The following is a 16,941-nucleotide window of genomic DNA, read 5'->3' on the forward strand; positions in this document are numbered from 1 at the left end:
TTGAAGTCCACAAGTCTTAAAGTTGCCAAGGTTGGAGACCCCTGGTCTAAAGAAAAGAAATAGTAGGAGAGTCATGATAGCAGTCTTCCAATATCTCAGGAGCTGCCATAAAGAAAAGGGGGTCAAGCTATTCTCCAAAGCCCCTGAGGGCAGGACAAGAAACAACGGATGGAAACTAACCAAGGAGAGAAGCAACTTAGAACTAAGGAGAGATTTCCTAACAGGAGGACAATTGACCAGTGGAACGGGTTGCCACCAGAAATTGTGGGTGCTTTATCACTGGAGGTTTCTAAGAAGAGGCTCGACAGTCACTTGTCTGAAATGGTTTAGGTTCTCCTGCTTGAGCAGGGGGCTGGACTAGAAGACCCCCAAGGTCCCTTCCTGCTTCATTCTGATACGATCTACATTTCAACAGGACCAGGTTACCCAACTCTTTGCCTTGGAGAAACATGGCTGCTGCAGAGGCAGTGGGGACACTCCACACGCACATACCACAGCCCACTGGCAGCCCAGCCAAGGGGCACCCATGAAATAATCCAGCCCCAAGTATATCCTCCCCCCAATATAACAGGAAAGGTGGGGAGTGCCAAGTGGCTGTCCAAAGGCAAGGAAGTATCGGCCAGCCTTTTTCAGCCCAACTCACCTGCTTAAGAGGTTGAAGGGTGATAGATCGTCCCCCGAATGGGTTCGAATTTCCCGGCTGGGAGAGCCTCTCCAGCAGATTGGAGCGTTGCCGATGTATTAGAAGAATTGAGATCGAAGCGAGCTGCGTGAAAGCGAGGTTTCTTTATTTTTCAGGAAGACGAATCCAGCAAGCTGCAAGGACCGCGTTCCTGGGTGAGCTGACAACCATATACAGTAAGTGTACATTTTTTATACTCTTTTTCCCTTTTCATTTCTTTGTTTCGGGAGTACTTGATGGGTTTTCCTTTTGTGTATGTGCTCTGTGTTTGTCTTTCTGATTATTTTAATGTGGGTGGGTTTTGTGTTCGGGTGTGTGTTCCAGTTTAATCTGTTCATTCTAACGATTTGATTTCCTCAAGTATTTGTTTTCCATATGCTTCGACTGAAGTTAATCTATTTAGGCTTGTGATTGAATCTTGTTGTGATCTAATCTATTTCTTTTATTCGGTCGGCTATGTCTGTGTGACCTGATTATTTCCTTTCCTGTATTTCTTGGTATTGTCTTTTAAATAGCCTTGAGGTTTCTGTGTTTTGTGGGTTTTTCCCTGGCCAGATTTAATTCTGAGTCAGTGTCTTTTGTTATTATGATGCACCCTGGCTTGGTTTCCTTTTGCTCAACACTGCCTAGGTGAAGTTCCCTTCCTACAGGGGAAAACAGGAGACGAGTTGCTCTCAGTTCAGCAGAAAGTGTGATAGAAGTACAAGTAGTCCTTGACTTACAACCATTTGTTTAATGACTGTTTGAAGTTAACGCCACTGAAAAGTGAGTGATGGCCATTTTTCACATTTATGACTGTTATGGCATTCCTACAGTCACATGATCAAAACTAAAGACGCTTGGCAACTGATTCATATTTATGACGGTTGCAGTGTCTTGGGGTCACGTGATCCCCTTTTGCAACCTTCTAACAAGCAATGTCAATGGGGAAGCCGGATTCATTTAACAACCATATTAGTAACTTGCAGTGATTCACTTAACGGTGGAAGAAAGGCTGTAAAACGCTCTCACTTAGCAACAGGCATTTTGGGCTCAGTTGTGATTGTAAGTCCATTTACTGCCTGTAAATGGAAAAATATTTCACGGCAGGGCTGGGTAACTAGCATCCTTCTAAGAAACCAACATCCTTCCCTGCTGCTTGGGCAAGAACGCAGTTCTGGGCTGCATCAACAGAGGAATAGAATCAAGAACACGTGAAGTGTTAATACCACTTTATAATGCCTTGGTAAGGCCACACTTGGAATCCTGCATCCAGTTTTGGTCGCCACGATGTAAAAAAGATGTTGAGACTCTAGAAAGAGTGCAGAGAGCAGCAGCAAAGATGATTAGGGAACTGGAAGCTAAAACATATGAAGAACGGTTGCAGGAACTGGGTATGTCTAGTTTAATGAAAAGAAGGACTAGGGTAGACATGTTAGCAGTGTTCCAATATCTCAGGGGCTGCCACAAAGAAGAGGGAGTCAAACTATTCTCCAAAGCACCTGAGGGCAGGACAAGAAGCAATGGGTGGAAACTAATCAAGGAGAGAAGCAACCTAGAACTAAGGAGAAATTTCCTGACAGTTAGAACAATTAATCAGTGGAACAACTCGCCTGCAGAAGTTGTGAATGCTCCAATACTGGATATTTTTAAGAAAATGTTGGATAACCATTTGTCTGAAATGGTGTAGGGTTTCCTGCTTGGGCAGGGGGTTGGACTAGAAGATCTCCAAGATCCCTTCCAACTCTGTTGTTGTTGTTGTTGTTGTTGTTATTATTAAGAAAAGGAGGCCACACACCTAAAGCCTGTAAAACACCCCTCCGGCCTATTTCTAGCTTATTAGTCTTTCTTAATTTTTAATTGTTTTGTATTATCTTTTTATCATACTCTAAACTGTTCAGTTGCTGTAACAGTGAGGTGAGCAATAAATAGATTTAATAAATAAGAAATGAATTTTCTCCCATCCCACTATGAAGCACCTCCTTTGGAGGCCATCCTGATTTCGATTGGCAATTCCGCAGGAAAATCTCTTCTAGTTGCCTTGCGGAGAGCATTTTGCGCCAGCTAAGCCCCAAAGTACTCGCGCTTCACAGACCATCATGCCACAGGTAGCCATTGGACAACCGCACAACACTTTTTAATAAAAATAGTTTGTATAAACACAATGATTTACATCTTTTTTTTTCTTTTAGGAAAAGAAAAAAACAAGGTTAGGAACAACATTGCAACAAACAGCCAGTCATGAATGAATGAATGTCCTTCTTTTTATGGAATTGAGCTGAATACGGGCACTTTTTAAAAACCCTGCAGACCCTTTGACCAAGGAGCTCCTACAGTGCAAACTGCTCTTCCTTCCTTCTCTGACCAAGAGAGTCACAGGTGTTTGCATGTCAAGTATCCAAGCGAGCTCTTTTCAGCTCCTTGCAACGTCCTTTCCCTTCTCCAGCCCACAAAGAGACAGCGAGATCTTCCAACTTCTCGCACCCAAACATTTGAGAGGCAGAAGAACCGGCCACCTTCTAGTTTTAAACATTTTTTTTAATTTTACATCTGCCGGTTGAAATGCAGCATCTCTCTGCTACCAGATGACTCTCTCTTCTCATTTTTGCAATCGTTCCCAGGCTGCCCACCCTTGGCAGAATGGGGTAAAGGAGAAGCTCGCCGCCCCCTCCCTTCTCTGTACAGTCTGGCCCCTTTTTAAAAGTCCCTTCTCTTCCATATCTTCTCAAAATGGGTGGCAAACGGGCTGGTGATAATACGGATAATTTCTTTTAACTGAATCTGAGTATCGACTTTGTTCTTCAGAAGAGACATGCTGCTCCAATACCACAATTAAACACACCACTCTCTTGCACACCGAGACAGGAGAAACACACACACACACATGCATACACCAAGTGTTTAATAAGGATCCAGGGTAGCCTATCTACCTGGCCTTTTGCTTTTGCAACCCAGGTCCTCTTCACACCTCACATTTTTAAGGGTAGCTCTTTAAGCAGACAAGAGACAAACCGGTTTTGTATTTTTTTGCAATCATCCTTGCATGGCACTGAATGGCAGACCCAGGTTTTTGGCAGAATATTGTCTAAAACAGCTTTCGGGGGTGAGGGGGTCTTCCCCAGGCCCCTTCCACCCATTCTGCAACCTTGAAGGTGCTCCCAAAAGTCTTCCATTCAACTAACACTTAAGTGAAACCAACAACAAATGGTGTGGATTATAAACATTAGAAATAATACATTCTGCGTGCCCTCGGTGGGGACCAAGCAGTAAAATTCTCCAGTGCCGGGCAGGGACCAAATACCTGCTCAGGTGCAATTGTCATTTTATTCACCAGAGGGCAGCAGCTGCAACCATTAGAAATAGAAACTGGTGTTTCTCAACCTCTGACTTGAAGATGGGTAGACTTTTCAACTCTCAGAATTCCCCAGCCAGCTGGCTAGGGAATTCTGGGAGTTGAAGTCCACCCATTTTATGAAATTGCAGAGATTGAAAAAAAGCTGATCTAGGCACAGATTTAATCCCAGCTCCCAGAGTAATGACCTCAAAAATGTCACATGCAACTGTGTCATCTCCTCCCCACAATGAAAAGAAATGGAAGAAAAATACGGAAGCTGCAAGCAACCTCTTGTAACTGAGGCTGGATGGATCCACTAAAGCCCCCTTGGTTCAAAACAGGTTTTCTTGCAGCCAGTGGCTCCTCTGCTCCTCCACAAGGGAATTCAGTGAGGCAACAAGCAAGGAGCAGAGCCTGCCTGTCAGAAAGTCAGAAATCAAACCACCCCCGCCCCAGTGCCCCCTCCCCTTAACAGGGGGCAGGAGACTGCCATTGCCAGGCTGCAGGGAAGCCTAATCTTCGACTGGCACAACCGGTGCAAAGTAAACCTTTAAAAACAGAATTCTTAAAACAATAAAAACACGGGAGGGGGCTTGCAGAGGGACAGAAAAAACGCAGTAAGGTTGCAGAGCACTCCGCCTTTGGGAAAACCAGCTTTCATCTTGGAAACGTCAAGGCTCTGATCTTGGCGGCTGCCAAGGTCGTGTGTGAATGCAGCGTGAGGGGCCAGAGGGGGCACTTCTAGGGCAAGGGAAGCTGGAGGGAGGGGGGGTGAACACGGAGGCTTGCTTAGGACCTTGCATAGCTGCTTCTTTGGCCCCAAAACCGTGAACAAAACGCAGAACGTGACAGCAAAATGGAGGAGGACAAAACTGAAGCAGCCGGGCAAAGACACTGCGACGAATGTGCCGTTCTTGCTGCAGTCAGAAGAGATTTCTAGTGGCTCTCACAATGTGTGGAGTGGTTAAAATTACCCCCCGAGTTCTCAACCCCAGCAACCGGAAGATGGGTGGACTTCAACTCCCAGGATTGGCTGGGGAATTCTGGGAGTTGAAGTCCACCCATCTTCAGGTCGACCAATTTGAGCAACGTTGCTCCAGAAAAAACAAATGCATCACAATTTCTGGAGATGGGCAGAGGGGTCAGTCATCCACCTGAGCTGCCAACTGTCTTTCTAAGAAGATACCCACTCCCCACCTCCCTCGTCCTCTCGGAGCTCCTCAAACGAAAACGCTCTGAATGCCAGCTCTATTTTTCCTCCAGTTCCTGCAAATATTTGCAGATGGGGCTGTGAGGAAGCAGGTGGAGCTGCTGCCGATACGCAGGAGAAGACAGAAAGGAAGGAGGTGGGAAAGAAAGAAACCCATCCGGATCCCCAGTATCAGTTTTGCAGTTGGTCTGGCGTCGTACAAAACACAACCGAGAACAAACAACGTTTAAAAATGGACCCCAGAGGTAACCTAGCCGTGTTTGGGAGCCACACTACAATCGTGCAAGGCGTTTTGTGCTCATCCGAGAGTCCACAAAGTTCTCCGGTCAAAACCGAGTTAAATGGCTTCCACGGCTCGGGCGTCCTCCCCATTCATCAAGGGGCAGTTCAGGCGATTGTTGTCTGTATCCACGGCTCGGCTCCCACCTTCTACCTGCACGCAGCAGGATTTGGTCCCGTCAGTGGCGTCCTGCGATCGGTAGTCCCTGTCTCCTGGGGAGTTCTGGCTGCCGTTGAGGGGGGCCTTCTCCTGCACCGGAGTCCTGGTGGACTCGGGAACGCTGCAACCCTGCACTTTGGTTTTGGCCTTCAGCTTGTCGTGGTAGGAGAAGAAGCCCAGCGCCATGGCCACTGCCAAGGTCATGGAAAGCAGGACTGTCACGGTCACAAACTGGACCCAGTAAGAGCGCCACTCCCCCACGGGCACTGCCTGATGCTCTGGACTGCCCTTGGAGCTGCTGGCGCCGTCCATAGGGAGGTCACTACGCACATCGTACCAGGCCACCCGGTGCCGGTAGCCGTTCTCGCTGGCCCAGCACACGTACTCGCCCAACGTGCGGCTGTGCACAAACACAAGCAGGCCACTGTGGTCTCGGACAGTCATCCCTTCCTGTGACGGGAAGCTGCCCTCCGGGTACGTCCAGGAGTAGTTGGCCAGGGCAGAGACTTGTGGGCAGGGCAGGCGCACCATGGAGTTGAAGGGGCCGGTCAGCACTGCAAGGAAGGAAAGCAAGAATGAAGGTGTAATTCTGCTCCCCGAGGGACAAAAAACAGCTCCTTGCTCCATGGACCCCTTTCAGTGGGTGGTGTGAAAGCTTACAACTTTAAAAAACTCTTTGTGGCTCTACAGGCTGAGAGATTGACCCACAAAGACAACTTGCACAAAGAGAGTCAGACAAACTCTTTCCTTTTGAGAGTAAAAGAGAACAAGGGCCAAAACTTAACAAGGCCACTTTGACCTTGGGGCCAAACCCTCCTCCCTGGCCCAACCTCCCTCCCACGAGGCCCTGGCACACCTCCCTGGCACACCCGCGGGAGGTGTGCCAGGGCCTCGTGGCACCTGCTGGGCAGCCTCGAGGCAGAAGGCCGATTGGACCCGCCTGAGCTGAAAGCCATTCCTCAGCTGCTGCTGCTGCTGCTGCTGCTGTTGCTGCCCACGGTACTCTTACCTTTCAGTGAAATTCCATCAGAGTTGTTCGTCGACCTTGGCATGGTTCGCCCCTTCCAGCTGTGGCGCTGGCACACGGCATCAGCCTTCCCCTGCTCAACGTCCTGCAGCCAGTCAGTCCTAGAAGGAAAGAAGGGAAGAAGAAAAGAAGGGAAGGGAAGAGAAGGGAAGAGAAGAGAAGGGAAAGAGCCGGCCAGGAGGACAGAAGGGAAGGAAGGAAGGAAGGAAGGAAGGAAGGAAGGAAGGAAGGAAGGAAGGAAGGAAGGAAGGAAGGAAGGAAGGAAGGAAGGAAGGAAGGAAGGAAGGAAGGAAGGGAAAGGGAAGGGAAGGGAAGGGAAGGGAAGGGAAGGGAAGGGAAGGGAAAGAGCCGGCCAGGAGGACAGAAGGGAAGGAAGGAAGGAAGGAAGGAAGGAAGGAAGGAAGGAAGGAAGGAAGGAAGGAAGGAAGGAAGGAAGGAAGGGAAGGGAAAGAGCCGGCCAGGAGGACAGAAGGGAAGGAAGGAAGGAAGGAAGGAAGGAAGGAAGGAAGGGGAAGGGGAAGGGGAAGGGAAGGGAAGGGAAGGGAAGAACTTCTCAGTCACAGCAAGGCCATTTCCGCACAACCACTAATTGTGACCAAGCAACACTTGGGCAGTCTCACAGCAAGCCTCTCAATGGGCAACCTGCCCTGTAGCTTGCCCCATATCCTGGCACGGAGGTCACCTCCAAGCCATTTTCAGATTGCGCCCACACGACTGTCTGTTATCCCCACAAAGTACATGTAGCATAGAATACTGAATACAGAATGGAAGGGACCTTGGAGGTCTTCTAGTCCAGAGGTCTCCAACCTTGGCAACTTTCAGCCTGGTGGACTTCAACTCCCAGAATCATAAGCTTGCCAAGGTTGGAGACCCCTGCTGTGGAACAAGCAAACACACACACACACACACACCCCTCTCTTGTGCTCCCGCCCTTGCTCACCTGTTTCTGGTCTCCTCCCAAACTGCCCGGCACAAGCGGCCGTCCCAGGCACAGTAGGGATCGCGTGCCAAGAGGCAGCTGGCACAGGTGTCGTACACGCTGCAGTTGGCCACCAGGACTTCTAAAATCCCTTCGGAATAGCCCACATACAGGATTCCCTAGGAAAAGAGGAAGAGGTGGTTGGCACCGCATTCTTCAGGAAAAGGAAAATCCATTCTGGCAAAAATGGAGTCTTCCTTAGTTTAGGAAATCGGTAACTTAAGTTCACTTCTTTACATCACCCATTATAATTATCCGCTTCAAGGTTCATAGAAGAGAGAAAATTAGCCACCGTTTTAATCTCATGAATTCAGGTACCTTTAAATGAACTTTCATACAGGTAGTCCTCGACTTACGGCCACAATTGAGCCCAAAATTTCTGTTGCTAAGTAAGGTGGTGGTTAAGTGAATTTGCCCCATTTTATGACCTTCCTTGCCACGAATGAAGTTGTTAAGTGAATCACTGCAATTGCTCAGTTAATAACATGGTTGTTAAGTGATTCTTCCCCATTGACTTGGCTTGTCAGAAGGTCACAAAAGGGGATCCCATAATCTCGGGACACTGGAACCCGTCATAAATGTGACTCAGCTGCCGAGCGTCTGAAATTTGATCATGTAACCATGGGGTCGGTGCAACGGTCACAAGTGTGAAAAACGGTCGTAGGTCGCTTCTTTCTGTGCTGTTGTAGCTTCCAAGCGATCATGGACCAAACTCATCGTGTGCCAGTTTCCTCATGCTAGTAAAGAACTCTGAAAAAACAATGGCTTCTGAGTTTTTTTATGCAGAAGAGGTTTTTCTGGAACCTTGACACTGTTGTTAAATTGAGGATTACCTGTATTATGCAAACCTCCGTCTGAAGGCTTCTTGGATAGAAGAAATAAAGAATAAAGGAATAAGAAGAAGAAATAAAATGAGAAAAACAAAAGGAAAGAGAATGGATACAAAAACACCAGCTATTTTTAACTGTCCCCTTTTTTGCAGAAAAGCACCTTTTTGTTCTGTGTCGGGGGCTTTGTTTCCAGGCTGCTCTGGCGCGGAGGAGCTTCACGTCAACAACTGCTCTGAGGCTGCCTGTGTGGGCTGCCCCCCTGCACGTCTCCGCCTGAGCTGGGGGGCGGCTAGGAAACCTCCAAGACAGCCCAGCCCTCTCCTGGTGGGAGACTTCCGGCAGTTTCCCCTCGGAAGCCGAAGGAACAATCCCCACAAGCAACGCCAGTGTGGGGAAAGCCAGAGCTCCGAGTGAGCAGAGGAAGCCGGAGTCTCCAAGGAGAAGGGAAGGGAAGGAATCGGGGCGCAGCCGCTCGGCCCAGATCTCCAGAGGCCAAAGAGGGGCAGTTGAAAAAGTTTTTTAAAAATCCTCTTTTCCGCTTGTGGCTGAGCCGAAAAAGCCCCCCCCCCCTCCTCCGGGAAAGAGTGAGGGAGCAACAGGAATGAAACGAGATGGAAACTGGAGATCAGAGACCCGTTTAGGGAAACCTTGCAGAGAAATGGGCTACAAGCAGTGGTGGGATTCAAGTAATTTAACAACCAGTTCTCTGCCCTAATGATTTCTTCCAACAACCAGTTCACCAAACTGCTGAGAAAGTTAACCGGTTCTTCCGAAGTAGTATGAACTGGCTGAATCCCACCACTGGCCTCAAGGTCCATTCCTGGCAACTGGACCAATCTTTGCTCACCTGAGACGTTTTGTGGCTCATCCGAGCAAAAGTAGACAGCAATTATGGGGAGAAACCCCCGAAGTTGGTGTGGCAAGAATTGGCACATTCCAAGACTCTAATTTTGCTCTGACTGATTGAAGTTGTCTCGGATGAACAAAGTTTGGTCCAGTTGACGTGAAACGACTTTTGGCCTGGATGACTGAGCCTTCAGCGACGCATTGCAGTGAAATCCGAAATGTTCCGTCTCCCTCTGGACCGTGCTGTGTGCCAGGCCGTGATTCCTGCAACTAAATCACCCAAACCGGAGGCGGTTTCTGCTGTTCCAGATGTGGCATTCCAGAGGAAATACAAGGAGTCCTCGACTTACAACCGTAACTGAGCCTGGAATTACGGCTGGTCATAGTTGTGCCGATTGCGAAGCAGGTCATCATGCGACAGCTCCAGATTTTATAACCTTTTTTGCGATGGGTTAAGCAAACGCTGCCGTGAAGCAAACCCCAGAGTCATTAAGAAAACTAATGGTCCACAATGGGCATTTGTTGTTTTGCCAGAAATTAGAAATTAAAACTGGTTTCCGGAGGGAAAAAAATCAAGTTCACATGATTGCAGGATGCTGTCAGATTTGATAACCCAGATTTGATCATGTAGTAAGTCTGTGTGTGTGTGTGTGTGTGTGTCTTTTCACACACAGCTGTCAGCAATGCCATCTCACATGCTAACAGAATACAGCATTAATCCATAAAAAAATTCATCAAACCAGCACATAAAATGTCTATCAAAATACAAAACATCAGAGCGGTGAATTCCTTTAAAAACCCCAAACACCACGAGTGATGAATGAAAGCATGTATAGACTTGAGTTACACATGAGCAAGGACTGAAGGGACTAAACCTGGGGCCAGATGCCCAGATCATTTAGCCATTGGACAAGACTGCCCTCCAGATGATGTAATTCATACGCAGGGATCCAGGAAATCTTTTGAATTCTGTCACAATATGATGTTGAGTTTGCGGGACATTCCCACAACCAGAGTCAGGATTATCAACCAGCCTCCATTTATCTCCCATGCTGGTTTAAAGTTATGCACCAGAAAAACGTGCTCTTCTCATATTTTTTCTGACCAAAAGCCCCCAGACGGAGAGTTGGGCCAGAAAAGAGGGTCCCGGCAGAGCTCCCTCTCCCCCCCCCTACACACACTCAGTTATAACAGCACCTTCCCCAGCTGATGCTGAGCGCCCACCCAAGGCCCACCTTCTCAGGAACAAGCAGCAGGTTCTGGACGGGTTCCGGCTTCTCGAACAGCTGGATCTCTTCAATGATGTGGGCTTTGTGGCCAACCACCACCGCCTTGTGCAGGGAGCCTCTGTCTGCAGGGGACAAGCAGAGGTTGGGGCCGCCCGTCAGAGGAGGGGGGGCTCCTACTCAGCCTCCCCCCCAACCCAATGACTTGGATCGTATTTTGAAAGTAAAGGTAGCACACAGGGGAGGGATTTACTTCCAAAAACAAGCCGTGGCTGAATGCAAGCAAAGAAGAGTTAACTGAACAGTATTTTCCAACAACAGTTTGCCAAACGATAGTTGGAGAACAATTCAGGTGGTCCTCGACTTACGACCACAACTGAGCCCAAAATTTATGTTGATAAACAAAACAGTTCTTAAGTGAGCTGTTACATGGCAGAGATTTCTGTTTCTTACTTTAGCTTTCTTTTTCCTGCTTTTATAATTTCGTTTGTTCTTTTCCTTATTTTGAATTTTTAGTTGATTACTTTTTTAAAAAAAATCCCAGTGCAAAAAAATCCCAGCCCCGAGCTCTAGTCCCCCAAGGGGCAAGACTCAAACCAGGCTTCGGCATTGGACCAGGGTAGGACATGACTGACTTCCAATATTTGAGGGGCTGCCACAAAGAAACGGGGGTGGGGGGGAAATCAACCTAAATTCCAAAGCACCTGAAGGCAGGACAAGAAGCAATGGGTGGAAACTAATGAAGGAGAGAAGCAACCTAGAACTAAGGAGAAATTTCCTGACAGTGAGAACAGTTAAAGTGTTCTCTTTAGTAAAGAGATTAAAGTGGGATGGCTTTGCCTTCAGAAGTTGTAGATGTTCCATCCCTGAAGATTTTTAAGAAAAGACTGGACAGCCACTTGTCCATAGTGGTATAGGGACCAAGGTTGGAGACCCCTGCTCTAGAAGACCACCACGTTCCCCTCCAACTCTGTTATTCTGGGTGGAGGGAGCCCTACCTGTGCCCAAGAACAGGACGGTGCAGGCAGCCCCGCAGGCCTTCTGCGCTTGGTCCACTGCGATGCGGGTGTACTTCACATCCTCCTTCACCAGCAGAGGCTGGTTGTGGATGGGAGCCACCTTCTCATCCATCAGGAAGTGGTCCTTCATGAAGGTGAGGGCTTTATCGGAAGAGGGGCCCACCGAACACTGAAGGAAAGACCCCCGTGGGGAAAAACAATCAGGAGGGGGACCCATATCTCAATTTTGCTGGACGGTTCTGCAAGGTCTGGACCAGGTCACCACATTCCTCCCCTCCAGAGATGGTCCAAATTGTTGCTCCCGACCTTTGCTGGGCCTGCATTTGCCAGCAGCGCTGCAAGCGGGGTGGGGGGAAGGGAGACAACAAGACTCACGCTGCCAGGCCGGGGGTCCATGGCGGGGCCGCTGTAGGTCATCCATCGGGAGCAGTCCTTGTTCAGTTCCTTGTACTTCCCATCGAAGGCCTTCTGGATGGCGTCCAGGCTGAAGGCACAGACGGCTGAGCTGCCGGAGCTCCTGGTCTGCCTGCGGGGAACGGACAGGCCAGCTGCACCTCAGCCATCCAAAGCCCTCTGCACATGCTCGGGGCCCTTTTCTCGGGGTTCTCCAAGCTTGGCAACTTGATGACTTACAGACCTCAACTCCTGGAATTCCTCCGCCGTCAAGCCATAAAGTTGCCCCGGTTGGAGACCCGACCTGTTGTGACTCGTCCTCCCTCCTCTCCTCAGCTGGGCCCCTCCCGTCTCCAACCGAGTCTGATAATGAAGATGAACGGCCTGTCATGCCTCCAGCCCCCGGCCCTGGCCCCAGGCCCAGAGACGATTCCAGGAGTGAAAGGAGAAGCCCAATAAACCTCACTCATACAGCGTGTGTTCCTTTGGCTCAGCCTTCAGAGCAGGAAGCCAGCCAGGTGCTGGAATTACTCGGGCCTACTCCCTCTGACCCCTCCCTTTCCCAGACCTGACAGCAGATCCAGCTGAAGAGAATTCAATGTAGGAGGACCCTCGCTTCCGGAGATCTGAGAGGCGACGCCAGCAGAAGGAAGGGTGGGGCAGGCCTGGATAAATGCTGAGTCATGGAGCCACACCCCACAGCCTATATAAAGGACCTGCTTTTGGTATTCCAACCTTGAGTCAAGCAAAGTCTTATCTAGTTTGCTGATACCGGACCCTATCGCTGAAGTCACAACTTGGACTCCTGCCTGCCCTGATAAACCTCAAAGAAACTTGGCAAGCTGCAGAGGCTTCGTTGCCAAGTTGGTTACGGACTTCCTTGACTCGTTCGTCGGAGTGGGGGTGGGACACGACATCACCCCTGCTTTATGGGGCCGTCTCTGTGCAAACCGCCCCACCTCTTACCACTGAGAAGCGAAGATCCCGTAAAACAGGGTGCCGCCCCTCGGCTGCGGGAGAGCAAAGACGTGCTGCAGGACGGTGTGGGGGAAGAGCCCCGTCTGGCTGCAAGAGAGCTGAGCTTTGAGGAAGGTGGTCCATTTCTTCTGGAGAACCTTGTCGCCCCCGACGTCGTTCTGTGGAGACAGAGGGAGCAGAAAAGACCCACTCAGGAACCAGCCTCGGCTGGGTCCATGCTTCACAGCAGGAATAAGATGACCTGTTTGGTGGGACTTGTGGTCTCCTCTAAGCACTTTCTGGAAGCCAAAAACTCGACTCGACTGGTTTGAGCAGAAGATACGATGGTTAAGCTCGGAGCTACGTCTGCAGGATGACACTGTTTCTCAACCTTGGCCACTTGAAAATGGGAGGACTTCAACTCCCAGAATTCCCCCGGCTGCCATGTTTGACTTAAAGATGCTTTTACTTTTTCGGATGGTGCCAATCAAACCTTGGTCTTCTCTGCACAGACACACAGCTGAGCCTCGGCTCAAACTGGGGACGGGGGAAACCTCTCACCTTGCAGACCCGGGCGACACGGGACACGGTCAGTTTCTCAAAGAAATCAAATTCCTTTGCTGTCTCTTCAAAGAAGAAATAGATTTTTTCATCATCCGGGGGTCCCGGGATGTTGAACGAGGCCACGAACACAGCATCGTCTGTGCAAAAAACAGGGAGTCATGTTTCCTCCATCCCCCCTCTCTCTCTCTCTCTCACACACACACACACACAAAGGTACTCTTCCAAAAGGCAACTGGACTTTCTTGGTTTTTCCAGTTCTTCAAAACTGAAGAAGCTTCTCGGATAAGAAGTGAAATGTTTTCAAGAAAAAAGAAAACCAAGAAAGTCCAGTTGCCTTTTGGAAAAAGCACCTTTGGGACAACCAGAACCTGGATGATTGAGAATCTACACACACACACACACACAGAGAGAGAGAGAGAGAGAGAGGTGGGGGGGGGGCTTGGGCCCCCAACAGGGAGCATCCGTTGCTTAGGAGATGCATTTCTCCTGGTACCCACTGGGCCTTGGTTGCCAAGACAACAGCCAGTCCCCAAAGGATGGAGGCAACCTTGGGAGGAGCTAAGACCCTTTCCCCTCTGCCCCTTCCCCCCCCTCCCCCGCCTCTGCCCTCACCATGCAGCCAGGAGAGAAAGCTGTCGGTCTTCAGAACGGTCTGGCTGCCCAGGGTTCGAGAGATGACCGGCTCGTTCCCCTGGAAGTTATTCATGGTGCCCGTGTAGAGCTCTCCATCTGGAGAGGGGGGGGAGAAGAACATGAGATATGGGGGGGGGGGCCTGCAAACCTTTTGCCTGCTTTTCACCACCTCAAATCTTCATCTGAATGCGAGCAGGGCGGCTTTCAAAAACAAAACCCTGTTTCCGTAAAGGATAAATTCCCCGGGGCCACTCGAAAGTGAGAGGGTGGGGCGTATAAATTTAGTAAATGAATAAATAAAACAATGACAAAACTTGCAAATGAATTACTAGGTTACTGAGAGAAAAGAGTAAGTAGAAGCCTGTTAAACTGACAATAAAGAATGATAAATAACAGTACGCAAAAACAAAAAAAGTAGCAGCTGATAAAAGAAGCTATTCCAACAGGGGATTAGGGGACCAGAGACAAAAACATAGGAAGAACTGGAGGTTGCAGGAACTGGGAATGTCTAGTCCAACAAAGAGAAGCGGAGGTGGGGCGGGGGGGTGGGGGGACATGGTAGCAGCCTTCCAGTATTTGAAGAGCTGCCACAAAGAAGGAGGGGGGGGTCAACCTATTCTCCAAAGCACCAGAAGGCAGGACAAGAAGCAACGGATGGAAACAAATCAAGGAGAGAAGCAACCTGGAATTAAGGAGAAATTTCCTGACAGTGAGAACAATTAACCAGTAGAAAGGTTTTTCTCCAGAAGTTGTGGGTGCCTCCATCCCTGGAGGTTTTTAAAGAGACTGGACAGCTATTTATCCGTGATGCAACAAGGTTTCCTGCTTGAGCAGGGGGCTGGACTAGAAGACCCCCCAAGGTCCCTTCCAACTCTGTTATTCAATTATTCTATAAACACTTGGGGCCTGAATAGAGGGAGGGTCTCCAAACCAAGGAAGCAGGCTCCATCTTAGGACCCTGAACCGGATGGCAGGAGCTCCATCTTTTTTTTTTTTATAAATAATTTTTATTTCCATTTTCCAACATCATATTTATGTACAAACTATTATCCATCATTAATCATTAATTTTTATTTATTACTGATTCAGGCCTGCCTGACTGCCATTTCCTTTCTTCACCACCTCTCTCTACCCTCTAGTACTTTCCCCTCCTTCCTTTACTACTTCCTCTCCTCCTTCTCCACTCCTCCCTTCTTCCACCCTTTCTAACCTTCTTATTCCCCTCCTCCTTCTCTACTCTTTCCTACCTACTTTCTTCCCTCCTTCTACTCCTCTCTCCTTTTCTTTCTGAAATGGCAGTCGAGGAGCTCCGTCTTTTGTCTTCTCCTCCTCTTTGCTCCCCACCCACCCTATTTAGGGCCCATCGCTGACTCCAAAGCCTGCAAGCAGGCTTTTAATACTGTAAGGCACCCAGTTGCCCTGTGGTAAAATGGGCAGCCAATAAATTTAAGAAATAAAGTCGAAATAATAAATAAATAAAACAACTCAGCTGCTGAGGCTTGTAATAGGGACCTGCTTGGTCCAGAAATCTGAGATTCGGGCTCCCCCTCTCCCCCCACAAGGCAGCCTCGCAAGGAAAAGCTCAACCAGGGAAAGACAAGGTCCCTTCTCTACGGCACAGACCCCCATGTGGATGCTACAGACCTCCCACATTTCAGAAGCCCCCCCAGTCAGCTTCTGAAATGATAGCCTGCCCATCCTACTGGGCTGGACTACACAACCTAGAATCCTCAGCACTGTAGCCTTGGGATTTGAGGAGTCAAGGACCGATGCAGGGCAAGGGGTCAGGGAAGCTGTTTGAAAGGATCGGTGCAACCTTCATAAAAACCAGGCTGTGGCCTAAATGCTTCCCTGCTTCCGTCTGGTCTCCTTCCTAGGCGGAGGTGTGAATCAGAATAGAGCTGGAAGGGACCCTGGAGGTTTTCTAGTCCAGCCCCTGCTCAAGCAGGAGACCCTATGCCCGTGAGGGTGAACCTATGGCACGCGTACCAGAGGTGGCATGCAGAGCTCTCTCTGGGGCACATGCACCGTCGCCATCTGCTCTCCTGGTTTTGGCACTTCCATGCGATCTGGAAAGTTATTCTTTGGGTTTCCGGCGCTCCGCCGCACATGTTCCAGTTTGGGCACTCGGTGCCGAAAAAGTTCACCATCACTGCCCTGTGTGAAGTGACTGTTCGATCCCTTCTTAAAAACCTCCAGTGATAGAACACCCATGACTTCTGGTGGCAAGCTGTTCCACTGGTTAATTGTCCCCACTGTTAGGAAGTTTCTCCTTAATTCCAGGTTGCTTCTCTCCCTTGGTTAGTTTCCATGCGTTGTTTTTTGTCCTTTGGAGAATAAAGTGACCCCCCTTCTTCTTTGTGGCAGCCCCTCAAATACTGGAAAACTGCTGCCATGTCCCCCCGTCTTTTCTCTAGAGCAGGGGTCTGCAAACTTGGCTCTTTTAAGACCTGTGGACTTCAACTCCCAGCTTTGCTGGCTGAGGGACTCTGGGAGTTGAAGTCCACAAGTCCTAAAAGAGCCAAGTTTGCAGACCCCTGACTAGACAAAGTCCCTTCCAACTCTGTTAATCTGTATATATGTCTTCCTTTCTCCTCCAGGGGACCCCAGCCGTGAGGTCGGCACCTTCAGCCAGGAGGGGATCCTCAACTATGACACTTTCCTCTTGAGTGCAGACGGTGCAACTCTCTACGTGGGAGGGAGGGACGCCATCCTTGCCCTCAATATAAGCTTTGCTGGCTGAGGAACTCTGAGAGTTGAAGTCCACAAGTCTTGAAAGAGCCAAGTTTGCAGACCCCTGCTCTAGACTAGCCAGACGCAAAC

General features: G+C 49.3%; 1 protein-coding gene across 8 annotated transcripts in view; it reads right to left on the reverse strand.

Annotated features, from left to right (window-relative positions):
• Positions 1-2,774: 2,774 nt before the first annotated feature.
• The window catches only part of SEMA4A (semaphorin 4A), a 66,201-nt gene continuing 52,034 nt past the window's right edge, over positions 2,775-16,941 (reverse strand). For all 8 annotated transcript variants that reach the window (XM_058160559.1, XM_058160553.1, XM_058160560.1 and 5 more), the window contains 9 exons: positions 14,098-14,214; positions 13,483-13,622; positions 12,931-13,100; positions 11,947-12,097; positions 11,551-11,740; positions 10,562-10,677; positions 7,612-7,769; positions 6,654-6,772; positions 2,775-6,198 (listed from right to left, as the gene is read on the reverse strand). In XM_058160559.1, coding sequence (XP_058016542.1) covers positions 5,543-6,198; positions 6,654-6,772; positions 7,612-7,769; positions 10,562-10,677; positions 11,551-11,740; positions 11,947-12,097; positions 12,931-13,100; positions 13,483-13,622; positions 14,098-14,214 — 1,817 coding nt within the window. In that variant the 3' untranslated portion in view covers positions 2,775-5,542. The remainder of the gene's footprint in view (positions 6,199-6,653; positions 6,773-7,611; positions 7,770-10,561; positions 10,678-11,550; positions 11,741-11,946; positions 12,098-12,930; positions 13,101-13,482; positions 13,623-14,097; positions 14,215-16,941) is intronic.

The sequence above is a fragment of the Ahaetulla prasina genome, chromosome 17 (genome assembly GCF_028640845.1).
Source record: "Ahaetulla prasina isolate Xishuangbanna chromosome 17, ASM2864084v1, whole genome shotgun sequence".
In the NCBI taxonomy this organism is placed as follows: Eukaryota; Metazoa; Chordata; class Lepidosauria; order Squamata; family Colubridae; genus Ahaetulla; species Ahaetulla prasina.